Below are 24,187 nucleotides of genomic sequence, written 5' to 3'. Positions count from 1 at the left end.
TCTGAGGGATCGAAGGTCACGGTCGGTCAATGTTGGTTTCCGGCCATGCTGCTTACGTGGAGTGATTTCTCCAGATTTTCTGAACCTTCTGATGATATTATGGACCGTAGATGTTGAAATCCCTAAATGTCTTGCAATTGCACTTTGAGCAAGGGCGTAGAATTGGGTAGGGACGCTAGGGACAGGTCCCTACCAATATCCAGCCGCTACTGTGTAGTCACTATCAATACAAGCGCTGACCGTAATGTTTAGTCAATGATTATGGCACAGAAAGGGTTAAATGTCGGTCTCTGCTAGAAGTCCCGCCTCTAACCTAAATATCGCTCCCTGATTGGTTGGCGGTTTTGTGCTAACTTACATGTGATTGGCTGTCCCCGCTGTCACTCCTTCTGCTTGTAAAAGCTAGCCTACATGCTAGTTGATAGTAAGCGGACGAGAGGCGGTGCAACTGTCAGTGCAAGTTGTCAACATGTTCGGCATTTGTTGTTCCCGGCACACAGTAGCTAGATGGATTTTAATCTCAGTGCTGTGATTTACATTGTGTTTGTGTCTGTTTGCGTGCGTGTGTGCTGTAGGTTTTGAAGGATGTCAATTAAAATAAAACTGAATATAAGAGATTTCTTTAGGAGTCAAACTGTAAGTTACTTCAAGGGTGTATAGAGGCTCAACAATATTGAATAATTAAACAATATATCACTCCAGTCCCGCCCCTTAGAGTGCTATAATGAGCATATACCATGGACTGGAGTGATATATTGCTTTTATAAAACTGTTACCAATAAAGGCAATATGAAATATGAATACTCAATCAATTTAATGTAGATTTATTCAACCAGAAATACATACTATCCAATAAAATAGCCTCACTGTGGAAAAAATAGTCCCACCTATCCAGACATTAGCTCCAAATTAGCACTGCATCTCGTCTTTTTCTCCGCTTTTTTTTCAGGTGAAAGTCAATGCTCAGTCCCTTCTACCATTGTTAACCCTCCCCGGAGGTGAAAGTTAACCTTGAACATGTAAATTCAACTACATTAGTCCGTTTTTAACATTGTAAAAACATTAGCTGTCTTTTACTATGGACTGCAACAGTCCGTTGTCATGGATACATGACAACAACTTCCATTCATACCAGTCATGCGTGCCTGAGGCGGAGTGATAGCCTACGCTGTGATAAGGCTTTAGAATATTTAAACCACGGTTAACAGCCAATCAGATCACCGGATTTCACCTTTCCGTTTTATTATTTAAATTATTTTTTAGTTTCATGTATTTGTGTAGAAGTGAGCAACGGTTTGAAAATACCAATAAACAAAACTTTGTGGTGAAATACAATAAAACCTCACTAGATTATCTTTTTTAAGGAGACTTAAAACATGGCTTAGAACCAACATGACACAAGTAAGACTGAACAATCTTGCTGTGTGCCATGTCCATCAGGGAAAACTGGACAATACTGACCTGAGAGAAATCTGCCAGCAGTTCATTTCTGTTACAGACCGGCGGAGGCATGTGTTTGGCTCTTTCAAATAGGAACAACCAGTGTACACTAATCTGCTTGTATTTGGGTATTAGTGACAAACATATTTACAGTACAAAAGCAGCAATAGAAAGAAGCAGATGAAGGGAACAATTGTGAGCGATTTAAACACAAGTTGGGGAAAAGATTATTACAGTTCATTTATGTTTATTTACAATGTTGTATTGCATTAATGTATTTCCGATCTTGTTGATGGACAGTAGGCTATGTCAATTGACAGTATGATGCACAGTTGCACTACAGCCCTACACTAAAGAGTAAAGATGAGAACTCTTTGAAGTTGTCTCCTTTGCTTTCATTTTAGTTGCATTACCCTATAACATCTGCATGACGTGAAATTATGATTGCTAATGTAAAAAAAAAAAGAAGTAAACTTTCAGAGTGCTGCCTTGGAGCTCTTTTGTGTCCCCACCAATCTGAAAATCAAACCTACTCCCTTGACTTTGAGAAACGTCGTTCTTAAACTGTTTGACTATTTTCTCACGCAGTTGTGGACAAAGGGGTGTACCTCGCCCCATCCTTTCTTGTGACAGACTGAGCATTTTTTGGGAAGCTGTTTTTATACCCAATCATGGCACCCACCTGTTCCCAATTAGCCTGCACACCTGTGGGATGTTCCAAATACGTGTTTGACGAGCATTCCTCAACTTTATCAGTATTTATTGCCACCTTTCCCAACTTCTTTGTCACGTGTTGCTGGCATCAAATTCTAAAGTTAACGATTATTTGCAAAAAAAAAAAAAAAAATGTTTATCAGTTTGAACATCAAATATGTTGTCTTTGTAGCATATTCAACTGAATATGCGTTGAAAATGATTAGCAAATTAGTGTATTTTGTTTATATTTACATCTAACACAATTTCCCAACTCATATGGAAACGGCGTTCATACGTTATGGTGGTCAACAGCACATTTAACCTCTTGAGGATGTCCCTGTTGTCGTAGGACAGGTAGCTGCGACCGGTGAACTGTGGGATCTCGATGGCTTCCGTCACTGCTAAAAGAGGACATGTACTCCTTATCACCACTTGGTGGCAGCACCAACACACCCTTTTAGCATGGAGGCCAGATCTAATGTTCATATAACATGTTCAAATATGACTTACTGTTCAGGCAGTAATTTCCGCACTCTGTGAAAAAACAGAGAAGGCATAGACGGTTTAAAGGATTAACTTGTCCACGACATAAAAAAAATATTTAAATAGTCGTACTTTAATCCCTGCTGTCACATGACTATTGTATTCTCTAATGTTTTTATGTGCGTCGTCAACAAACCTTTCTGGCAGTGCCTGCCGTCGTACCCTAGGGGACAGTCACACTCGTAGCCATCCCACTTGGGCCTGCAGGTGCCGCCGTTGGCGCAGGGACTTTGGACGCACGGGTGGGCCGAGTTGGCCACGTTCACGCCGCCGGCCGAGCCGTTTGTTATGGAGATGGTGCGGTCGTTCAGGATCAGCTAGTAAAAAGAGTTGGAAAAGATGCGGGATAAACACAGATGCTATGGTTTAAAGCAGGGGTCCCCAAACACTTTTGATCCGGGGGCCTGTACTAAACACTATATTGCCAATGTATTTGCCCACCCATCCAAATGATGAGAATCAAGTGCCCTAATTACTTGGCCCGGTGTATAAAATCAAGCACTTAGGCATGGAGACTGTTTTTACAAACATTTGTGAAAGAACAGGCCGCTTTCAGTGATTTCCAGCATGAAACTGTCACAGGATGCCACCTGTGCAACAAAATCCAGTCGTGAAATTTCCTCACTCCTAAATATTCCAAAGTCAACTTTATTAAAAGAAAAGTGAAGAGTTTGGGAACAACAGCAACTCAGCCACATACAGTACGCAGAGAGCTTCATGGAATCTGATTTAAAATTTAAAAAAAGTAAAAACAACAAAACATGAAATAAATTATGACAGTTAAATCATGTTATTAAACATTATATATTTTTGTCCATATTTTTTCATGTATACACGAGCAGTGGTTCATAAAAAGGTCATTTCACAGGACACTGTTCCCTGCTGATTATAAGAGGGAAAGTAAAAATAAATAAAATACAAAATTATTATGGTTAAATCTTTAATCTATATTGAATTTCAATTTGTAATTTATTTCTTAAATACACAAGCAGTGACAACTGTGGTCCATACAAAGGTTACCTTATATAAAACTTGCTCCATGCTCAGTTAAAAAAATTTAAATAAATAAATACATTAATTAATTGAAATCAAATTTGATGTTTAAATCTTAATTCTAATTTTCGGTGTTTGTTATTTTTTTTCATGTACATAAGCAGTGACAACCATGGTCCATTAAAAAAGGTTATTTTGCATTATACGGGTCAATGCTGATTTGAAGAAAAATAAAGTTGGAATAACAAAAATTAGCTAAAATAAATTACGATGGTTAAATCTCAATTTTATTTAGCATTTTGGGCCGCATTGGGTTAATTATACACTATATTGCCAAAAGTATTTGGCCACCCATCCAAATGATGAGAATCAAGTGCCCTAATTACTTGGCCCGGTGTATAAAATCAAGCACTCAGGCATGGAGACTGTTTCTACAAATATCTGTGAAAGAACGGGCCACTTTCAGTGATTTCCAGCGTGAAACTGTCACAGGATGCCACCTGTGCAACAAAATCCAGTGGTGAAATTTCCTCGCTCCTAAATATTCCAAAGTCAACTTTATTTTAAGAAAAGTGAAGAGTTTGGGAACAACAGCAACTCAGCCACCAAGTGGTAGGCCACGTAAACTCAGACAGAGAGGGATCAGCGGATGCTAAAGCACGTAGTGCAAAGACTTTCTGCGCAGTCAGTTGCTACAGAGCTCGGAACTTCACGTGACCTTCCAATTAGCCCACGTACAGTACGCAGAGAGCTTCATGGAATGGGTTTCCATGGCCATACATCATCATCCTCTACTGTTGCCTTTTCTAATATAAACTAGTGTAAAGTTTTTACTTATATCTGTCAGTAAACTTGCCACAAAAGCGCTAAAACAAACCGGTGTAGTGAGTTCACATTAATTCACCCAAGGAACTTTAGTTATTAGAAAGTTCCGGTCGGACGGTTTTTCACAGGACGCATTTCCTGTGTTGTTGTTTCCAGATGAGGAGATGCTGCTCCGTTATTGATCGAAGTAAAGTCTGAATGTCATTAAAACAGTTAGCTCCATCTTTTGACACTTCTTCCACTCCCGTCCTTGCACGCTACACCGCTACAACAAAGATGACGGGGAGAAGAGGCCCACAAAATGCAGCATCCTGAAGCGACTGCCAGAAAGCGGCTTGGAGATGATCTGTAAAACATCATCCATGCAACATTTTGACCAAAGAACCACCATTAGATGTTATGTAGCCCACAAGGAAGTGTTTTACATTTAGAAAAAAAAATTAAATAACGTGACCCCTTTAATGCGCCTGAAAAATCCGGTGCACCTAGTATAACAATGTCCGTCCTGAAATCGGTAGGTCGTGAGTTCAAACCCAGGCCGAGTCATACCAAAGACTATAAAAATGGGACCCATTACATCCCTGTTCTGCACTCAGCATCAAGGGTTGGAATTGGGGGTTAAATCACCAAAAATGATTCCCGGGCGTGTCCACCGCTGCTGCCCACTGCTTCCCTCACCACTCAGGGGGTGTTCAAGGGTCATGGGGTAAATGCAGAGAATAATTTAGCCACACCTAGTGTGTGTGTGTGTGGGTGTGTGTGTGTGACTATCATCCATCCATTTTGTACCGCTTATTCCCTTTTTTTTGGGGTCGCGGGGGGCGCTGGCGCCTATCTCAGCTACAATCAGGCGGAAGGCGGGGTACACCCTGGACAAGTCGCCACCTCATCGCAGGGCCAACGCAGATAGACAGACCACATTCACACTCACATTCACACACTAGGGCCAATTTAGTGTTGCCAATCAACCTATCCCCAGGTGCATGTCTTTGGAAGTGGGAGGAAGCCGGAGTACCCGGAGTGAACATGCGAACTCCACACAGAAAGATCCAGAGCCTGGATTTGAACCCAGGACTGCAGGAACTTCGTATTGTGAGGCAGATGCACTAACCCCTCTGCCACCGTGAAGCCCTGCGCGACTATCAGTGGTACTTTAACTTTAATATGAAAAAAGAGCATTCATCGGCAATGCGCATTATAATCCGGTGCGCCCTATGGTCCGGAAAATACGGTAGATAAAATTTAATTTATTAATTTTTTAAAAATTCCTATGAAGCTTTTACCAGACACGCCACCGGTTTCTCTGGGCCTGAGATCATCTAAGATGGACTGATGCAAAGTGGAAAAGTGTTCTGTGGTCTGACGAGTCCACATGTCAAATTGTTTTTGGAAATATTCGACATTGTGTCATCCGGACCAAAGGGGAAGCGAACCATCCAGACTGTTATCGACGCAAAGTTCAAAAGCCAGCATCTGTGATGGTATGGGGGTGCATTAGTTCTCAAGGCATGGGTAACTTACACATCTGTGAAGGCACCATTAATGCTGAAAGGTACATACATGTTTTGGAACAACATATGCTGCCATCTAAGCGATGTCTTTTTCATGGACGCCCCTGCTTATTTCAGCAAGACAATGCCAAGCCACATTCAGCACGTGTTACAACAGCGTGGCTTCGTAAAAAAAGAGTGCGGGTACTCTCCTGGCCCGCCTGCAGTCCAGACCTGTCTCCCATCGAAAATGTGTGGTCCATTATGAAGCGTAAAATATGACAGCGGAGACCCTGGACTGTTGAATGACTGGAGCTCTACATAAAAAAAGAATGGGAAAGAATTCCACTTTCAAAGTTTCAACAATTAGTTTCCTCAGTTCCTAAACGTGTTGTTAAAAGAAATGGCGAGGTAACACAGTGGTGAACATGCCTTTTCCCAACTACTTTGGCACGTGTTGCAGCCATGAAATTCTAAGTTAAATATTATTTGCAAAAAAAAAATAAAGTTTAAGTTTGAACATCAAATATCTTGTCTTTGTAGCGTATTCAACTGAATATGGGTTGAAAAGGATTTGCAATTCATTGTATTCTGTTTATATTTACATCATGGGGGAAATGACTTCAAAATATTTTGATGTTTCAGCAAAATATACGCCATATAATTGGAAGCGAATTGCCTTGTAGAGTTAAAATAAGACGCTTTCTGTTATCATAAGCACATTGGTTGGGAGAATAAGGATTATTACCCTTTGCACAGTTCCGGTGAATGGCTTCACGACGGCGGCGGTTCTCTTAGTTTTCTCGTACTCCGGCACACCTCCAATGTAGAGAGGTGAGCTGCAGCTTATCTGTGTGAAAGCCCCCTGCACACACAAAATCATACTTCATATTTTTTCTTTTGCAAGCTTTATGAATGACATTTTGATCTTTGTGATGACTTAAGGTCACCTCAGCAAATCCTTCCACAGGCTTCTGGCTGTCCACTTGCAGGATGCCACTCTTTGCGGTCCGGGACACTCTCAGTTCGTGCCACGCGTCCAGGCTGATCTGCTCCTCGCTCCTGAAGCATCATCATCAACACCATCATCATCTTCACCATCACCATCACAACCAAGTCAAAGGATGGGACGTAACCGTAAAACAGCGCCCCCGGAGCCGCAGTCGAATACGAACTCCACGTATCGCTCCACCAGGTTGATGGCCAGGAAGTCGCCGCTGTCGGCATCGTCGCTGTACAGCAGAGTCCCATCGGGCGAAGACGGCCTGAATGTGAGCTCAAACTCCATGAAGGACAAGTAGCTGGATGAGGGTTGAGGCCACGGCACCACGGCGTAAGAGAAGAGCGTCTCGTTGAAGAGAGGGGAAGACAGGGAGAAGCCTGAGAGGCGGAAAACGGGGTTTAGTATTGAAGTGTTTTGTGTCGGGCCACGATAAAAGAAGTTGACAACTTTGAATTAAAGCGACTGTCAAATTCAGTAAATAATTCATCATTTGTATATTAAATAATTATTCAAACAAATCACTGAAAATAAATTAAATCTGCTGCCTATTAATATTAGTATTATACACAGGGTGTGGCTGGTCCAGTGCTAAAAAAATACTTAAATGATCCTTGCAAATAATAAAATAATGATAAAATTATGAGGAAAAAAAACAGAAATTAATTATGACTAAAATATGATTTTGTTGTCCATTTTATTATCTTTTAATAGACACTAAAAGTAACCACTGTGGTCTATAAAAACTAGTCCATGCTGATTACTGGTATATTCTCATATATATATATATATATATATATATATATATATATATATATATATACATATATATATATATATATATATAATTTATATATATATATATATATATATATATAATTTATATATATATATATATATATATATATATATATATATATAATTTATATATATATATATATATATATATATATATATACACACACACACACACATATATATATATATATACATATATATTTGTGTGTGTATGAATATAAAATTATATACATATATGTATATATATTTATCCATCCATCCATTTCCTACCGCTTATTCCCTTTTGGGGTCGCGGGGGGCGCTGGCGCCTATCTCAGCTACAATCGGGCGTAAGGCGGGGTACACCCTGGACAAGTCGCCACCTCATCACAGGGCCAACACAGATAGACAGACAACATTCACACACTAGGGCCAATTTAGTGTTGCCAATCAACCTATCCCCAGGTGGATGTCTTTGGAAGTGGGAGGAAGCTGGAGTACCCGGAGGGAACCCACGCAGTCACGGGGAGAACATGCAAACTCCACACAGAAAGATGCCGAGCCTGGGATTGAACCCAAGACTGCAGGATCTTCGTATTGTGAGGCAGACGCACCAACCCCTCTACCACTGTGAAGCCCATATATATATATATATATATATATATATATATATATATATATATATATATATATATATATATATATATATATATATATATATGACCCGACCTCGGATAAGCGAAAGATGATGGATGGATGGATATATATATATATATATATATATATATATATATATATATATGCACACACACACACATGCATACATACATATATATAAATACACGAGTGTGAGTGTATTTGTGTGTGCGTGTGCATATATACATATGTATAGATATATACACATATATATATGTGTATATATACACACATTTAATGAGAAAATAACAAAACTAAACTAAAATAAATTATGGTTAAAATATTTTATTTTTCATCTCATCATATTGTTGCTGTTTTTTAAAATATATTATCTTCAATGCTGATTAGAAAATAAAAATACCGATAACAAAAAAACAACTAAAACAAATTATGATGTTTAAATCGTAATTGTAATTTTTTTTTTTTATTACTTTATTTACACAAGCAGTGGCCACAGTGGTCCATAAATATATTATTTGAAATTGGTCCAGCGAGTTAAAAAAAAAAAAAGAAGTAAAAATGACGGATAAAAAGATAAAATAAGTTATGATATTTCAATCTTTTTAATATATACACACACAAGCAGTGACTATTTGTGGTCCATTAAAAGGTTATCGAAAATGTACATATAGAAAAGTGATCCATGAGGATAATAAAATAATAATAATGATGAAAATGTGAGAAAAGAAAAAAAGAAAAAAATTTTTTTACACACTAGCAGTATTTTCCCTTTGGTCCAAAAAAATGTTATGTTACAAAGAAACTGGTCTTTATTTTTAAAAGAAAAAGGACAAAAAATCAACTAAAATAAATGATGATGGTTGAATTATCATTATATTTTTCAATGTGGTATATTTTAATATACACAAACAATGACCATAAAAAGGTATTCTTACAAAACACTGATCTGATTTAAAACTAAAAAAGTAAAAACAAGAAAACATTAAATAAATTATGACAGTTAAATCTTATTATTAAACATTGCATTTTTTGTTCTTATTTTTTCATATACACAAGCAGTGGTCCACAAAAAGCTAATTTCACATGACTCTGGTCCCTGCTGATTAGAAGGGGGAAAGTAAAAATACTAAAAATACAAAATTATAAAAATACAAAATCTTTAATCTATATTGAATTTCAATTTGTTATTCCTTGTATACACAAGCAGTGACAACTGTGGTCCGTACAAAGGTTATCTTGCATAAAACTCGCTCAATGCTTCGTTAAAAATACCCCCAAAAAAACTCAAATAAAATTTGATGTCTAAATCTTCATTCAAATGTTCTGTGTATTTTTTATTTATTTTATGTACATAAGCAGTGGCAGCCGTGGTCTATTAAAAAATGTTTTTTTTCATTATACTGGTCCATGCTGATTAGAAGAAAAAAGTTAGAATAACAAAAAAATTGCTGAAATCAATTATGATGGTTAAATATTAATTTTATTTAGCATTTAGTTTTTTGTTTACATTTTTAACACGCATAGGCAGTGACCACTGTGGTCCTCAACAAGGTTATCTCACATGAAACTGGTCCATGCTGATAGATAAATTAAACTTAATTAAATTGATTGAAATTTAACTAATTTTGATTAAATTTAATTTACCTAATTATTAATTTAATTCTGCTCTTCTAATACAGTTTTATTTACACTCACATACATTTTATAATAATCCATTATGTGTTGATGTACCAGTGAATATTTGTAAATATTATTTGAGACGTTTTCAAAGATAAATGTATTCGTCTGTTTCTATTTCCTATGCAATGCAACATGTTTCATGATTAATTTGAAGGTATTTCCTGTGCTGAGTGGCACATTGTGAGTGAACAGAAAGAAGAACATGTTTCCTTACTCTCTTCACAAAGATCTCCTCTGAAGCCGAGTGGGCAAAGGCAGATGAAGTCGTCGGCGCGGTTTGCGAAGCAGACGCCGCCGTTGCCGCAGCCCACTACGTCGCACACGCTCTCGCTGCACTCGCCTGCGCAACACAAAACGCTTAAGTCATTTTTTTGCAAAGTACGACACAACAGGCCACTAAACTTTAAGTACCAGTAGAGTGGGAAAAATAAGTTGACTTTATATGCCTGTTTGTGATTCATTGTATCCATTAGACCAGGGGTCCCAGACACGCGGCCCGCGGGCCGGTATTTTGCGGCCGGCACCATGAAGTGAAATTTTAATGTGAGTGCGGCCCGCAAGTTTTTATGAATGGCGCTTGACAGCGTCGTACTTGCCAACCCTTCTGATTTTTCCGGGAGACTCCCGGTTTTCATGGCTACCATCCTCTCAACTTTCTGTAAATTTTCAACCAACCAGCAGTATTCCGGGGGAAGGGGGGGGGATGATGGCACTGCATTTAGCGCCTTCTTCAGCCAGTAAAAGCAGTGTGCCAGTCCAGTCACATGGTGCATCTGGCGTCTGAACACACACGTAAGCGACTGCAAGACATACTTGATCAACAGCCACACAGGTCACGCTGAGGGTGGCCGTATAAACAAATTTAACACTGTTACAAATATGTGCCACACTGTGAACCCACACCAAACAAGAATGACAACACATTTCGGGAGAACATCACCAACCCCCCCCACCCCACCCCTTCCGTGCGTCGGTTGAGTTGGTGTATATTGTAGCCTGGAAGAGTTAGGGCTGCAAAGTGTCTGGGTATTTGTTCTGTTGTGTTTATGTTGTGTTACGGTGTGGACGTTCTCGCACAATGTGTTTGTCATTCTTGTTTGGTGTGGGTTCACAATGCGGCGCATGTGGCTCCCTCCCCCCATTCTCACCACATTCTACAGAGGCACTATAAAGAGCCTGCTGACCAACAACATCTCTGTCTGGACTGGAGCCTGCAATGCCTCAGACTGGAAATCTCTCCAGAGAGTGGTGAGTACGGCGGAAAAGATTATCAGGACTCCTCTTCCTCCTATCCAGGAGATCCCAAAAAACCGCTGCCTGACCAGGGCTCAGAAAATCTGCAAAGACTCCTCCCACCCCCACCAAGGACTGTTTTCACTGCTGGACTCTAGGAAGAGGTTCTGTAACAGCTTTTTCCCTCAGGCCGTAAGACGCTTGAACACATCATAATTAAATTATCCCAACTCCCCCCAAAATGGATTAACTCGCTGGAATAAAAAAGACAATATAACATAGATCCATAAACATGGACGCATGTGAAAAACTACAATGTATTTATCTGTACAGTAATCTATTTATTTACATTTGCACCTTATTGCTGTTTTTAATTCTTTTATTTTTTTTATCTTGCACTACCAAGAGCTAATGCAATGGAATTTTGTTCTTATTTGTACTGTAAAGTTCAAATTTGAATGACAATAAAAAGGAAGTGTAAGTCTATATTTGTAACAGTGATAAAGTTGTTTATACGGCAACCCTCAGTGTGACCTGTATGGCTGTTGACCAAGTATGTCTTACATTCACTTACATGTGTCTTTAAGGGGGGCGTGATGTTATGTTTTAGAGGATGTAAGAGGCGGTACAATCACGGTACTCCCCTATCATAGTTGGCCGGGTGAAAATCGGGATAGATTCGGGAGAACAGGAGTCCTGGGCGATTGTCAGGAGGCGTAGTGAAGATCGGGAGTCTGACGGAAAATTAGGAAAGGTTGTAAAGTATGTTGCTAAGGCGGGAAACCCATTCAAAGAAGGTGAATACATTAAAAAGGGCATGTTAGATTTGTTAAGAATTCTTATCATGCGGCCCAGCCTCTCCCAGTTTCTGCATCCAGTGGCCCCCAGGTAAATTGAGTTTGAGACCCCTGCATTAGACCATATCCGATTGTATTTACCATCCGCAAAGTATGTGAAAACATTGTTAAAACATAAAATGCCACAAATTCAGTTGGCCATTTTGAATATTCCGCTCTGAATACCTTTGGCTGTTTTCGGAGTAGTAAAATGTAACAAAATCTGCTGGGTCAAAAGTATACATACAGCAATGTTAATATTTGGTTACACGTTCCTTGAGCAAGTTTCACTGCAATAAAGCGCTTTTGGTAGCCATCCACAAGCTTCTGGTTGAATTTTTGACCATTCCTCTTGACAAACTTAGTGCAGTTCAGCTAAATTTGTTGGTTTTCTGACATGGACTTGTTTCTTCAGCATTGTCTCGTAACGCTGTTCAAACGATTAGCCCCAGACTATAAAAATCTTGGCATTAAAACTAAAAAACAAAGACAACTTTGGGTTGTTTTTTTTGTCTTACTTTGGCCAAAAATAGAACAAACACATTCTGAAAATATTACAATAAAAGTATAGAAAAAAAAATAGCCGGCAGTGGTAAAGTTTAGATCAGGGGTCCACAAACTACAGCCCGCTGGCTGAATTCGGCCCGCCAGCGTCCAAAATCCGTCCCGCAGGAAGTCACAATTTTTTTTTTTCTTAATTTGTCCTTTCTAAACTATTTTCTACCGCTTGTTACTCCCAGGGTCTCCTGGCTAAGGCATATCATTTTGTCTAAAAATGCATTTTCCCTGAAGTTTGGTTCCTTTATGAATTTATCATGGGTCTACTGAAAATTTGAGCAAATCTGCTGGATCTAAAGTATACATACAGCAATGTTCATATTTGGTTACATGTCTCTTGAGCAAGTTTCACTGCAATTAGGCGCTTTTGGGAGCCATCTACAAGCTTCTGGTTGAATTTTTGACCACTGCTCTTGACAGAATTGTTGCATGTTCAGCTAAATTTGTTGGTTTTCTGACATGGACTTGTTTTTTCAGCATTGTTCACAGTTTTAAGTCAGGACTTTGGGAAAGCCATTCTTTAAAACCTTAATTCTAGCCTGATTTAGCCATTCTTTTACCACTTTTGATGTGTGTTTGGGGTCATTGTCCTGTTGGAACACCCAACTGCGCCCAAGACCCAACCTCCGGGCTGATGATTTTAGGTTTTCCTGAAGAATTTGGAGGTAATCTTCCTTTTTCATTGTCCCATTTACTCTCTACAAACCACCAGTTCCATTGGCAGCAAAACAGGCCCAGACCAGAGCATAATATTACCACCACCATGCTTGACTGTAGTTGTGGTGTTCCTGGGATTAAAGGCCTCCCCTTTTCCCCTCCAAACATATTGCTGGGTATTGTGGCCAAACAGCTAAATTTTTGTTTCATATGACCACAAAACTTTCCTCCAGATGGTGTTATCTTTGTCCATGTGATGGTAGATGAAAAAATATTTCAGCTAATTGATAGCAGTGAGCTAATGTTAGCTTACGCCGCTGTTGTTGACACACTGAGCCGGCGGCTGCTTCTGCTTCGTCTCAAATTTGCTAAAAGTGAATTCCAGATTATAATTCATGCATCTCTCAGCTGGTAGTAGACAAAGGTGACCATGGTCTGACAGTCTGGTTTACTTTCACGTCCCCGAGTTGGCGAAATAGTCCCCAAAAGACACTTCATGCAGGAACTTTAAAAAAAAAAAAAAAGAGGATTGTGATTGAATCTTTATCCAAACAGATTTATGTAAGCAGCCCGTCGGTCGACATCCCAGGAAGAGTGGAAATATTACTGTGGAGGGGCGTGGTCGACGGGTCCCCTGCGGGCGGGTCATGCGCAGCAGCCGGCTGTGAAGCGATGACAGGTGAGGAGATTTCTCAGCTGGAACAAAATTGTCTAATTATCTGTCTCTTTATCAGGAGCGCTGGAGACCATGAGGGGGGTCGAAAGACCGAGCGAGACACACGGTGTGACACAGTGAGATAAAAAGGCACAGAGGACTGCAGGAAAGGACCTGGCGAAATACTGCTGAAAAGCATTTAAGTTGTGTTGTTTATTAAGTGTGCCAGAAAAAGGAAAAAGAAGAAAGAACAATAAAACTGTGTCAATCCAGTGTGGTGGTATCGAGTGGTCCCGGAGAACCCAGTCAGGAAGACTTCCACAAGTGGCGCCCAAACAAACCGGACCCGACAATGTCCACCACAAACCCCCTGGAGGCGCTTGGCCAGGTCCTGGCGGAAGTGGCAGCGGCGTCCCAGCAACAGATGCACGTGCTGCAGGAGTTGATGGACAGAGCGGCGGGGGCATCAGACCAAAAGGCGGACTCCATGCAACGCATGACGGAGACGGAGGACCCCCACGCGTACCTCGACGTCTGCGAGGCCACGGCCACGGCATGCGGATGGCCGAAAGAGGAGTGGGGCACGAGGCTGCTGCCGCTCCTGGCGGGGGAGGCACAGCGGGCGGCGCAGCGGGCGGCGCTGAGTCTCCCAGCGGCCGCCCGCATGCAATTTACAAACTTGCGCCGATCCATTCTGGACCGGATCGGAAGCAGCCCGGAGGATCACCGACGCCGGTTCTGGGCCTTGGAACTTGGCCCCGAAGACAGGCCCTTCACCCTCGCACAACAGCTACGAGACGCAGCGACCAGATGGCTCCAGCCCCTGGCAGCGGGGAGCCAGATGTTCGAACTAATAGTGCTGGAACAATTCATTGCGGCAATCCCAGCCCGGACCGCTGCGTGGGTAAAATATCACCGGCCCAGCGACGTGATGACGGTGGTGAACCTCGCGGAGGACCACCTGGCGGTCCAGAAGGAGGCGGCCGCAAGATCCACACCTGCTCCGCGCAGACGATCCACACTGCCATTGGAGCCCCTTTCCTGACCGGCGGGGGCTGCGCGGACCCATGAGCAGGTTCCAGCGTCGGACACCCCCACCAAACAAAAAAATAGAATACACACACACCAGCATTATCACAAGGGGGGGATATAACTGTGCCTCTGCTCCTCTTTTCCAGGGTACCGGCGCTGCTGATGGCAGGCTTCCCCAGCAGACAGCACTGCGACCACCAGGGCAGGTGTGTTGGAGGTGCGGACAGCCTGGTCACATGTGCGGGAGTGCCCCGCAATGGAGGTGGGCCAGGTGATACGGGTTGCCGGGCCTCCAACACCCTCCCCCGATCCAGGGGGGACGTATTGCGTCCCGGTAAGGGTACAAGGGAGTACATGGTGGATTCGGGCTGTAAACAGTGCATGATCCACCAGAACCTGGTTTGACCCGGGGCGTTGTGGCATGCGACACAAGTGAAAATAAGGTGTATACACAGGGATGTGCACACGTACCCTATTGTGCCTGTAGAAGTCTGGTACAGGGGCCAAAAACATACTGTAAAGGTTGCTGTAAGCGCGCACCTTACGCACCCCATGATTTTAGGGACAAGTTGGCCGGGGTTTAGCCGTCTCGTGGCACAGTGTGTGGGGATGCGTTCACGGACTGTAGGACAGGGGAGTATCCGCGCAGTACTCAGTGGCGATGCAGGTCCATGCGGCGCTGACGAGCGGGAACGGGCAGGGGCCTTTCGGGAGCCCCCCCCGGCCCCCCATTGGCGACCCACGGAGGACTTTCCCCTCGAGCAGTCCCGCGATGAAACTCTGCGCGCGGCCCCGGACCAGGTAGATTACATCGACAGTCAGCTGGTGCGTCCGGGGAAAACGCGGGTATTCCCCTACTTTGCCATGATTAGAGATAGGCTATATCGAGTGACCCATGACACTCAAACGGGCGAAGAACACACTCAGTTGTTGGTGCCAAAACCCCGCAGAGAAATGGTTTTCCAGGCGGGGCATTGCAATCCCCTCGCAGGCCACATGGGGTACGATAAAACACTTAATAGGGTCATGGTCCAGGTCTATTGGCCAGGCATCCGGGCGGACATACGCCGATGGTGTGCTGCCTGTCCGGACTGCCAGCTTGTTAACCCGGCGGCCATCTCAAAAGCCCCTTTGCGGCCATTACCGCTCATGGAGGTCCCATTTGATAGAATTGGAATAGACTTCATCGGACCATTTCATCCAAGCACACGGGGATATCGATTTGTGTTAGTCCTGGTGGATTATGATACCCGCTATCCCGAAGCAGTGCCGCTGCGCTCTATCTCTGCAAAGAGTGTAGCAAAAGCACTGTTTCGGGTCATCTCCCGAGTTGGAATTCTGAAAGAAATTCTGACTGACCAGGGCACGTCCTTAATGTCACGCACGATAAAGGAACTATACGGATTGCTGGGAATTAAATCCATCCGCACCAGTGTCTACCATCCACAAACGGATGAACTGGTGGAAAGATTAAATAAAACACTGAAAACCATGATCCGTAAGTTCAACACGAGGGCAAACCTAATTGGGATAAATGGCTGGATCCCTTAATGTTTGCGATGCGGGAGGCACCCCAGACCTCTATCGGCTTTGCGCCGTTCGAGTTGCTATACAGCAGGAGGCTGCGCGGCGTGCTAGACTTTATTAAAGAAAGCTGAGAGGAAGGGTCCAGCCGCAGTAAAAATGAGATCCAATATGTTTTGGACATGCGAGCAAAACTCCACAAGGTGTGGCACTTATCACGGGAAAATTTGCTCCGCGCCCAACAACAGCAAGAGCGCACGTACAACCGGGGGACCCTGCTTGGAAAATTTTCACCAGGAAAGAAAGTACTTGTACTACTCCCAACCTCCAGCCTTTTGTGGTCACACGGCAGACAAGTGAGGTAGATTACGAGGTCCGACGCTCGGACCGAGGAGGAGACACGCAAATTTACCGCGTAAACCTGCTGAAAGCATGGAGGGAGGCCGAGTCCGTCTCCATGGTGACGGTGGTGAAGGAGGAGGAGGAGCTGGGCCCGGAGATCCCGCGCTCCGCTTCTTTCCCTCCCCTTCCTTGTGATGACCAGCTCACATTGGCCCAAAGGGGCCAATGTGAGGTTGCTGAATTACAGCAGCGCTATTCGGATGTGTTCTCCGCGCGGCCCGGTCGCACGGACCTTATCTGCCATCACATTGAGACCAGCCCGGGGGTTACTGTGCGGTCTCGACCCTACAGACTTCCCGAGCACAAGCGTAAAGTGGTGCGGGAAGAATTAAAAACCATGCTGGAGTTAAGGGTAATAGAAGAATCCCACAGTGCATGGTGTATCCCCATAGTTCTAGTAGGGAAGAAAGATGGGTCTGTGTGGATTACCGCAAGGTGAATGAAGTGTCACGTTTTGACGCGTACCCAATGCCTCGGGTCGACAAGCTCTTGGATCGGCGAGGCACTGCTCGTTTTTTTACGACACTGGATTTAACCAAGGGCTACTGGCAGATTCCCTTATCACCACAGTCCCGGGAAAAAACGGCCTTCTCAACTCCGGAAGGCTTATACCAGTTCGTGACACTCCCGTTTGGCTTGTTCAATGCACCTGCGACGTTTCAGCACCTCATGGACCGGGTGCTGCGACCCCACGCTGCATACGCGGCTGCCTACCTGGATGACGTCATCATCCAGAGTAGCAGCTGGGAAGATCACCTGCAGCGGTTGGGGGCGGTGCTCGAATCCTTGAGGCGGGCGGGGCTCACCGCCAACCCCGGGAAGTGCGCGGTTGGCCGTAGGGAGGTACAGCATCTGGGGTACCACTTGGGGGAGGGGGGACAGGTGCAGCCACAGGTCGACAAAACGGCGGTGATCGCGGCCTGCCCACCCCCCAAAACACAAAAAGAGGTGAGGTGGTTTTTGGGTATGGCCGGGTAATACTGGAGGTTAATTCCCCAGTTCGCGGACCTGACCAGCCCACTGACCGACCTCACTCGAAAGGGTGCGCCAGCGGAGCAGTGCCAGCAGGTGTTCGAACAGGTAAAATCTGCACTTTGCGAAGAGCCGGTACTGTGCATGCCTAACTCCTCCATCCTTTTCTGTCTGCAGGCGGACGCGGCGGAGCAGGGACTGGGGGCGGTGTTGTGGGGCTATCGACCGCCCCATCTTGTACATCAGCCGGAAGCTCTCGGGAGGCGAGGTACAGTACGGTGGAGAGGGAGTGCCTCGCCATCCGATGGGCGGTCGGGGCCCTACGGTATTACCTGTTGGGGTGCCCCTTCAGCCTCTGCTCGGACCACAAGCCGCTCCAGTGGCTCCACCGCATGAAGGATGCCAACGCACGGATTACCCGGTGGTACCTCGTGTTGCAACCCTACAACTTCGGGGTGGTCCACCGGCCGGGTACGCAGATGGCCGTGGCCCACTTCCTCTCTCACCCCGCTACGGGGGTGGGGGGGAGTGGTCGCGGCCGGACAGCCGGTGGAGGCATGTGGAGGGGCTTGGTCGACGGGTCCCCTGCGGGCGGGGCATGCGCAGGAGCCGGCTGTGAAGCGATGACAGGTGAGGAGATTTCTCAGCTGGAACGAGTTGTCTAATCACCTGTCTCTTTATCAGGAGCGCTGGAGACCATGAGGGGGCTCGAAAGACCGAGCGAGAGACCCGGTGTGACACAGTGAGACAAAAAGGCACTAAGGACTGCAGGAAAGGACCTGGTGAAATACTGCTGAAAATAAAGCTGCATCCCTCACTCGTCTTCTAAAACTTAATGCTCATCCTCTTTGTGTTCGGGCTCAAAAATAAAAGGTTGTGGATCCTAATTTTCCCCAAACTAATCGTTGTTGGCTCTCACAAAGTCTGCTTGATTAGTATTGTTGTTGATGGGGAAGGGATCTTTGGTTCCTAGCGTGACGTCAGGCGATCACGTGACTGGCTTCCTCCGTATCTATTTATTCGCAAACCCGATTGAATCTTTATCCAAACGGATTTATGTAAGCAGCCCGTCTGTCGACATCCCAGCGGGAGTGGAAATATTACAGTAAGTGTTTGTTTTTTTCTGGTTTGTTACGTTTAGTTTGTATGTTTTTAGCACCAAGCAATTCTACTGATACTAAAGTGTGACAATAAAACTACATCCATCACTTGTCTTCTAAAATGTTTTGCTCATCCTCTTTGGGTTTGGGCTCAAAAATATAAGGTTGTGGATCATCATTTTCCCCAAAGTAATCGTTGTTGGCTCTCACAAAGTCTGCTTGATTAGCATTGTTGTTGATATAGAAGGGCTCTTTGGTTCCTAATGCTACTTCACGCGATCTTGTGATTATCTCCCAAAATGGCTTAGGAATCTCCGTGAGTGTCATGTCTGAGATCATGTTTTGTTTAAGTGATGTCTTGTTTGGTTTTTGGACTCTATTTAGTTCCCTCTTTTTCACTCCCTTGTCTTGTTTCCATGGTTACCCATTAGTTTCACCTGTCATGTCACGCACCTGATTTGTTTTGACTCACGCAACTGTTCAATCACCACAGTATTATTTAAGCCACAGTTGCCAGGTAGCCAGCCTGGCGACATCACCCTCTATCACCCTCTACAAACCCATGATATCCATGCTGATGAACCATGCTGCTTTTTTCATACTCTTTTCTCGGTCACAGTAAGTGTTTTCGTTTCTCTCTAAGTGTGTACTTGGGTGTGGATTGTTTTCCCGTGGTGCAAAGCGATTGGAGCAGACACGGCGTGAAGGTAAAGACATATTTTATTTATACTATTAAAAGAAACAAACAAAAGGCGCGCACAAGGCGGAGAACAAACTTGGCTATAAAAACTAAAAGTTGCACTAAGACAAAACTATTGACATAAACTAAAACTTGCACAATGGCAGACCTATGAACAACTAAAACGAAAACACTTACAGAGAAAAGGGTATGAAAAAAGCAGCATGGTTCATCAGCATGGATATCATGGGTTTTTAGAGGGTGTCCGAGGGCGATTGAGGGTGATCGAGGGTGATGTCGCCAGGCAAACTACCTGGCAACTGTGGCTTAAATAATACTGTGGTGATTGAACAGGTGCGTGACTCAAAACAAATCAGGTGCGTGACATGACAGGTGAAACTAATGGGTAACCATGGAAACAAGACAAGGGAGTGAAAAAGCAGTAACTAAAAATAGTCCAAAAACCAAACAGGACATAACTTAAACAAAATATGAACTCAGACATGACAGTGAGATTGATACAATTTTAAGCAGATCTATTTATTTGCAAACTATGAAAGTATTTTGGTGTCATAAATCAGTTAAATTGACATTGACATTGACGATCCTTTATTTGTCCGTTCCAAACATGTACAAGACACATAAGAACTTAAATTTCAATTTCGACACAGTCCCGCTAAGAGCAGACATACGTTACAGTGGGGACAAGACGAGACCGCCAACGGATCAGCCACTTACGGTGCTCCTTAAAAAGGTGAGAAAAGGGTGACATTGGGAGAAAGAGGGGAGTAAAATAAATATCAGTCTAAGGCTAGACCCTCAGGAAGGGTCCAGACTGAGTCCAAGGAAAAAAAACTCACATAGCATGGCACACATTAAACATAATACATATATCCAGAGGTGGGTAGAGTAGCCAGAAATTGTACTCAAGTAAGAGTACTGTTACTTTAGAGATTTATTACTCAAGTAAAAGTAAGGAGTAGTCACCAAAATATTTACTTGAGTAAAAGTAAAAAGTATGTTGTGAAAAAACTACTCAAGTACTGAGTAACTGATGAGTAACCTGATTACGGCAACAAATAATGCACAAAGACATAAAAATAGCAATGAGCAAATTCAGAGCCAGGAATATCTCTTAAGCAACTAAAACAATAATATATATTAAATAATAGTACATTAAAATAAAATAAAAAAATGGCACATTGAGCCACAATAACTTAACAGCACCATAGCCTTAGTAGGCATTCATTGATTTGATTGATTGAGTGATTAAAACTTGTGTGTGCATGTATGCCCCATTAACTTGGGAGGGATGATGAAATGTTTTTTCGGATTGAGGCCGATCTCAAAGTTCGACACCAGGTGTTGTTGACAAAAAGGAAGGTCAAAAGCGTCCATCTTTGAGGAGTCCTCGGGGGAGTTCTTCAGAACAGCCTGTTGCTGATTGCATCAAGGCCAATTGAGGGAGTCAAATCGTAGATTAAGAAGTTGTTTTTCTTCGAGAAGAATAAACAGTGACTTGTCTTCTCTGTGTGTCCATGCTGGATTTCTCCAATTCCAATTTAGTTATTCCTTCTTCGCAAGCTTTTCCAAGATGAGATCCATTTTGCGGTTCAAATCAGAAATCGCTCCAGTCTGTGTTCCCACAGCCTGACCCAATCCTTCTATTGCGTTGAACAGCCGTTGGGCCCCTTGAGTGGCTGCCATCGTCTTCCGAATTTGACGATACACCCGAGCAATGCCCAGCCTAATCAACAGGTGCCCCGCGATCACAGCTCCAAATATATGATAATAGCTTCAATATAAAGGCAATTTATTGTTCCACTCTACAGGTACTTTAAAATGTGAGATAAAACAGGTGTGACTGCTTAAATGGAATAAAACATGCCCCCTAGTGGCTATGGTTGATATCTTGATGGTGTTGCACAAAAAACACAAGCCCTTAGAAATGGACAGTTTTGAAAAAGTAAGAATTACGTAAAAATGAAATAAAATACAAAATCAAATTCCCACCTACGTCAGCGCCACTCAGAGCTCGGCCCAACGGCCACGGTCGGATATCAGTGACCACGTTGTTGATGGTCAAACTTTGCAAGCAGCCCACGAAGCCTCTGTTGGTCCCCGTCGTGCTCGCCAGATGATAAGCGCTCGGAGCTCCGCCCAGGTACAGCGGCGACCGGAACGTGATCTTGGTGTACTGACCCTGAAGCGAGAAAAAGAGTGCGGTTTTGAGGCCACCTCTTTTATGTACACGCTCGCCATTAGAACGCGATATCATTACCGGGGATCGACCGGATATCGGCGTATCGTTGTCCAGTCGGAGCCAACCGCTTGTGCCGTCTCTGAAGACGGTCACTGTGTGCCACTGGCCGACCGCGATGAGACTCTCGCTTGCTATCTGAGCCGCGCCCGTTCCACAGTTGAACCTGAACCACAACAAAGAATTGGTATAACGATGTTAGAGTGCATGAGAAAGCATTAATGAACATGCGTGATGCACAACACAGCAGAAACAGAACCAATGTTGTAACAGCGGATACGGAAAACATGCTCAGTCAGCATTAATCCATCGTAAACATCACACCAACAGTAGTAGCAACATTTTAAAGAGCTACCTAAAGCTGTTGGATGCAGACCACTCATAATACTTTAAATGCATCTACTGCCATTTTGTGGAATTGATCAAAAATACTCCAAAAGGGGGGTTTACTACAGCCACAACTTTTCATGCCAACGCTTTTTGACTCCATGTTTGTAAAAGACTCAGCGGCTATTTGCTTTAATAGACCACATACCAGGGCACGGTAGGAGACTCTGTCCTAATTATTGTACATTAAATAATGAGAGAAATAACTCAAATAATTCTAGAGATAATTAAATAATTAGGGGTATTCCGATACAATTTTTTTCACTTTTGATATGATACCGATATTGGAGCCTTGAGTATTGGTCGATACTGATGTTAATACGAGACCACACTATAGTGCAGTGGTTCTCAATCTTTTTTCAGTGATGTACCCCCTGTGAAGATTTTTTTTAATTCAAGTACCCCCTAATTAGACCAAAGCATTTTTGATTAAAAAAAGAGATACAGAAGTAAAATATAGCACTATGTCACCAGTTTCTGGTTTATTAAATTGTGTAACAGTGCAAAATATTGCTCATTTCTAGTAGTCTTTCTTGAACTATTTGGAAAAAAAGACATAAAACAACTAAAAACTTGTTGAAAAACAAAAAAGTGATTCAATTATAAATAAAGATTTCTACACATAGAAGTAATCATCAACCTAAAGTGCCCTCTTTGGGGATTGTAATAGAGATCCATCTGGATTCATCAACTTAATTCTAAACATTTCTTCACAAAAAAAGAAACCTTTAACATCAATATTTATGGAAAATGTCCACAAAAAATCTAGCTGTAAACACTGAATATTGCATTGTTGCATTTCTTTTCACAGTTCATGAACTTATTTTGTTGCCATATTGTTCAATAAATATATTTATAAAGGATTTTTGAATTATAGCTATTTAAAAAAAATTTCACACACCCCTTGACATACCTTCAAGTACCCCCAAGGGTATGTGTACCCCCATTTGAGAACCACTGGATTAGAGGATTAGATAATGGCATCGAAATCGACCCAGCCATGTGCATACTAGTATTGTTCCGATACCAATATTTTGGTACCGGTACCAAAATGTATTTCGATACTTTTCAATACTTTTCTAAATAAAGGGGACCACAACAAATTGCATTATTGGCTTTATTTTAACACAAAATCTTGGGGTACATTAAACATATGTTTCTTATTGCAAGGTTGTCCTTAAATAAAATGGTGAACATACGGGACAACTTGTCTTTTATTAGTAAGTAAACAAACAAAGGCTCCTAATTTAGCTGCTGACATATGCAGTAACATATTGTGTCATTTATTATTCTATTATTTTGTCAACATTATTAAGGAAAAGTGGTTAAAAAAAACTGATTATTAATTTACTTGTTAATTTACGGTTAATATCTGCTTACTTTCTCTTTCAACATGTTCTATCTACACTTCTGTTAAAATATATAATCATTTATTCTTCTGTTTTTTGATACTTTACAGTAGTTTTGGATTATACCACAAATTTAGGTATCAATCCAATACCAAGTAGTTACAGGATCATACATTGGTCATATTCCAAAGTACTCATGTGTCCAGGGACATATTTCCTCAGTTTATAAACATAATATAAATTAAAAATAAAAATAAAATAATATTTTGTAAGGCCCTGCGATGAGGTGGCGACTTGTCCAGGGTGTACACCGCCTTCCGCCCAATTGTAGCTGAGATAGGCATCAGCGCCCCCCGCCTCCCCAAAGGGAATAAGCGGTAGAAAATGGATGGATGGATGGATGGATTTTGTGATGGTAATCATGTAATCATAGTAGCATCGA

General features: G+C 42.7%; 1 protein-coding gene across 3 annotated transcripts in view; it reads right to left on the bottom strand.

Moving 5' to 3' along the window:
• The window catches only part of LOC133553540 (pikachurin), a 131,803-nt gene that overhangs the window by 6,938 nt on the left and 100,678 nt on the right, over window positions 1–24,187 (bottom strand). For 2 of the 3 annotated variants that reach the window (XM_061901854.1, XM_061901875.1), the window contains 8 exons: window positions 21,763–22,175; window positions 10,316–10,441; window positions 7,124–7,367; window positions 6,938–7,049; window positions 6,736–6,852; window positions 2,816–2,996; window positions 2,647–2,670; window positions 2,459–2,537 (listed from right to left, as the gene is read on the bottom strand). In XM_061901854.1, coding sequence (XP_061757838.1) covers window positions 2,459–2,537; window positions 2,647–2,670; window positions 2,816–2,996; window positions 6,736–6,852; window positions 6,938–7,049; window positions 7,124–7,367; window positions 10,316–10,441; window positions 21,763–22,175 — 1,296 coding nt within the window. The remainder of the gene's footprint in view (window positions 1–2,458; window positions 2,538–2,646; window positions 2,671–2,815; window positions 2,997–6,735; window positions 6,853–6,937; window positions 7,050–7,123; window positions 7,368–10,315; window positions 10,442–21,762; window positions 22,176–24,187) is intronic. The other variant, XM_061901865.1, reaches the window with a different exon arrangement.

Source organism: Nerophis ophidion, linkage group LG01 (genome assembly GCF_033978795.1).
Source record: "Nerophis ophidion isolate RoL-2023_Sa linkage group LG01, RoL_Noph_v1.0, whole genome shotgun sequence".
NCBI classification, from domain to species: domain Eukaryota; kingdom Metazoa; phylum Chordata; class Actinopteri; order Syngnathiformes; family Syngnathidae; genus Nerophis; species Nerophis ophidion.
Note: the sequence above shows the minus strand (reverse complement) of the source record. Positions and strands in the feature narration are given on the sequence as shown.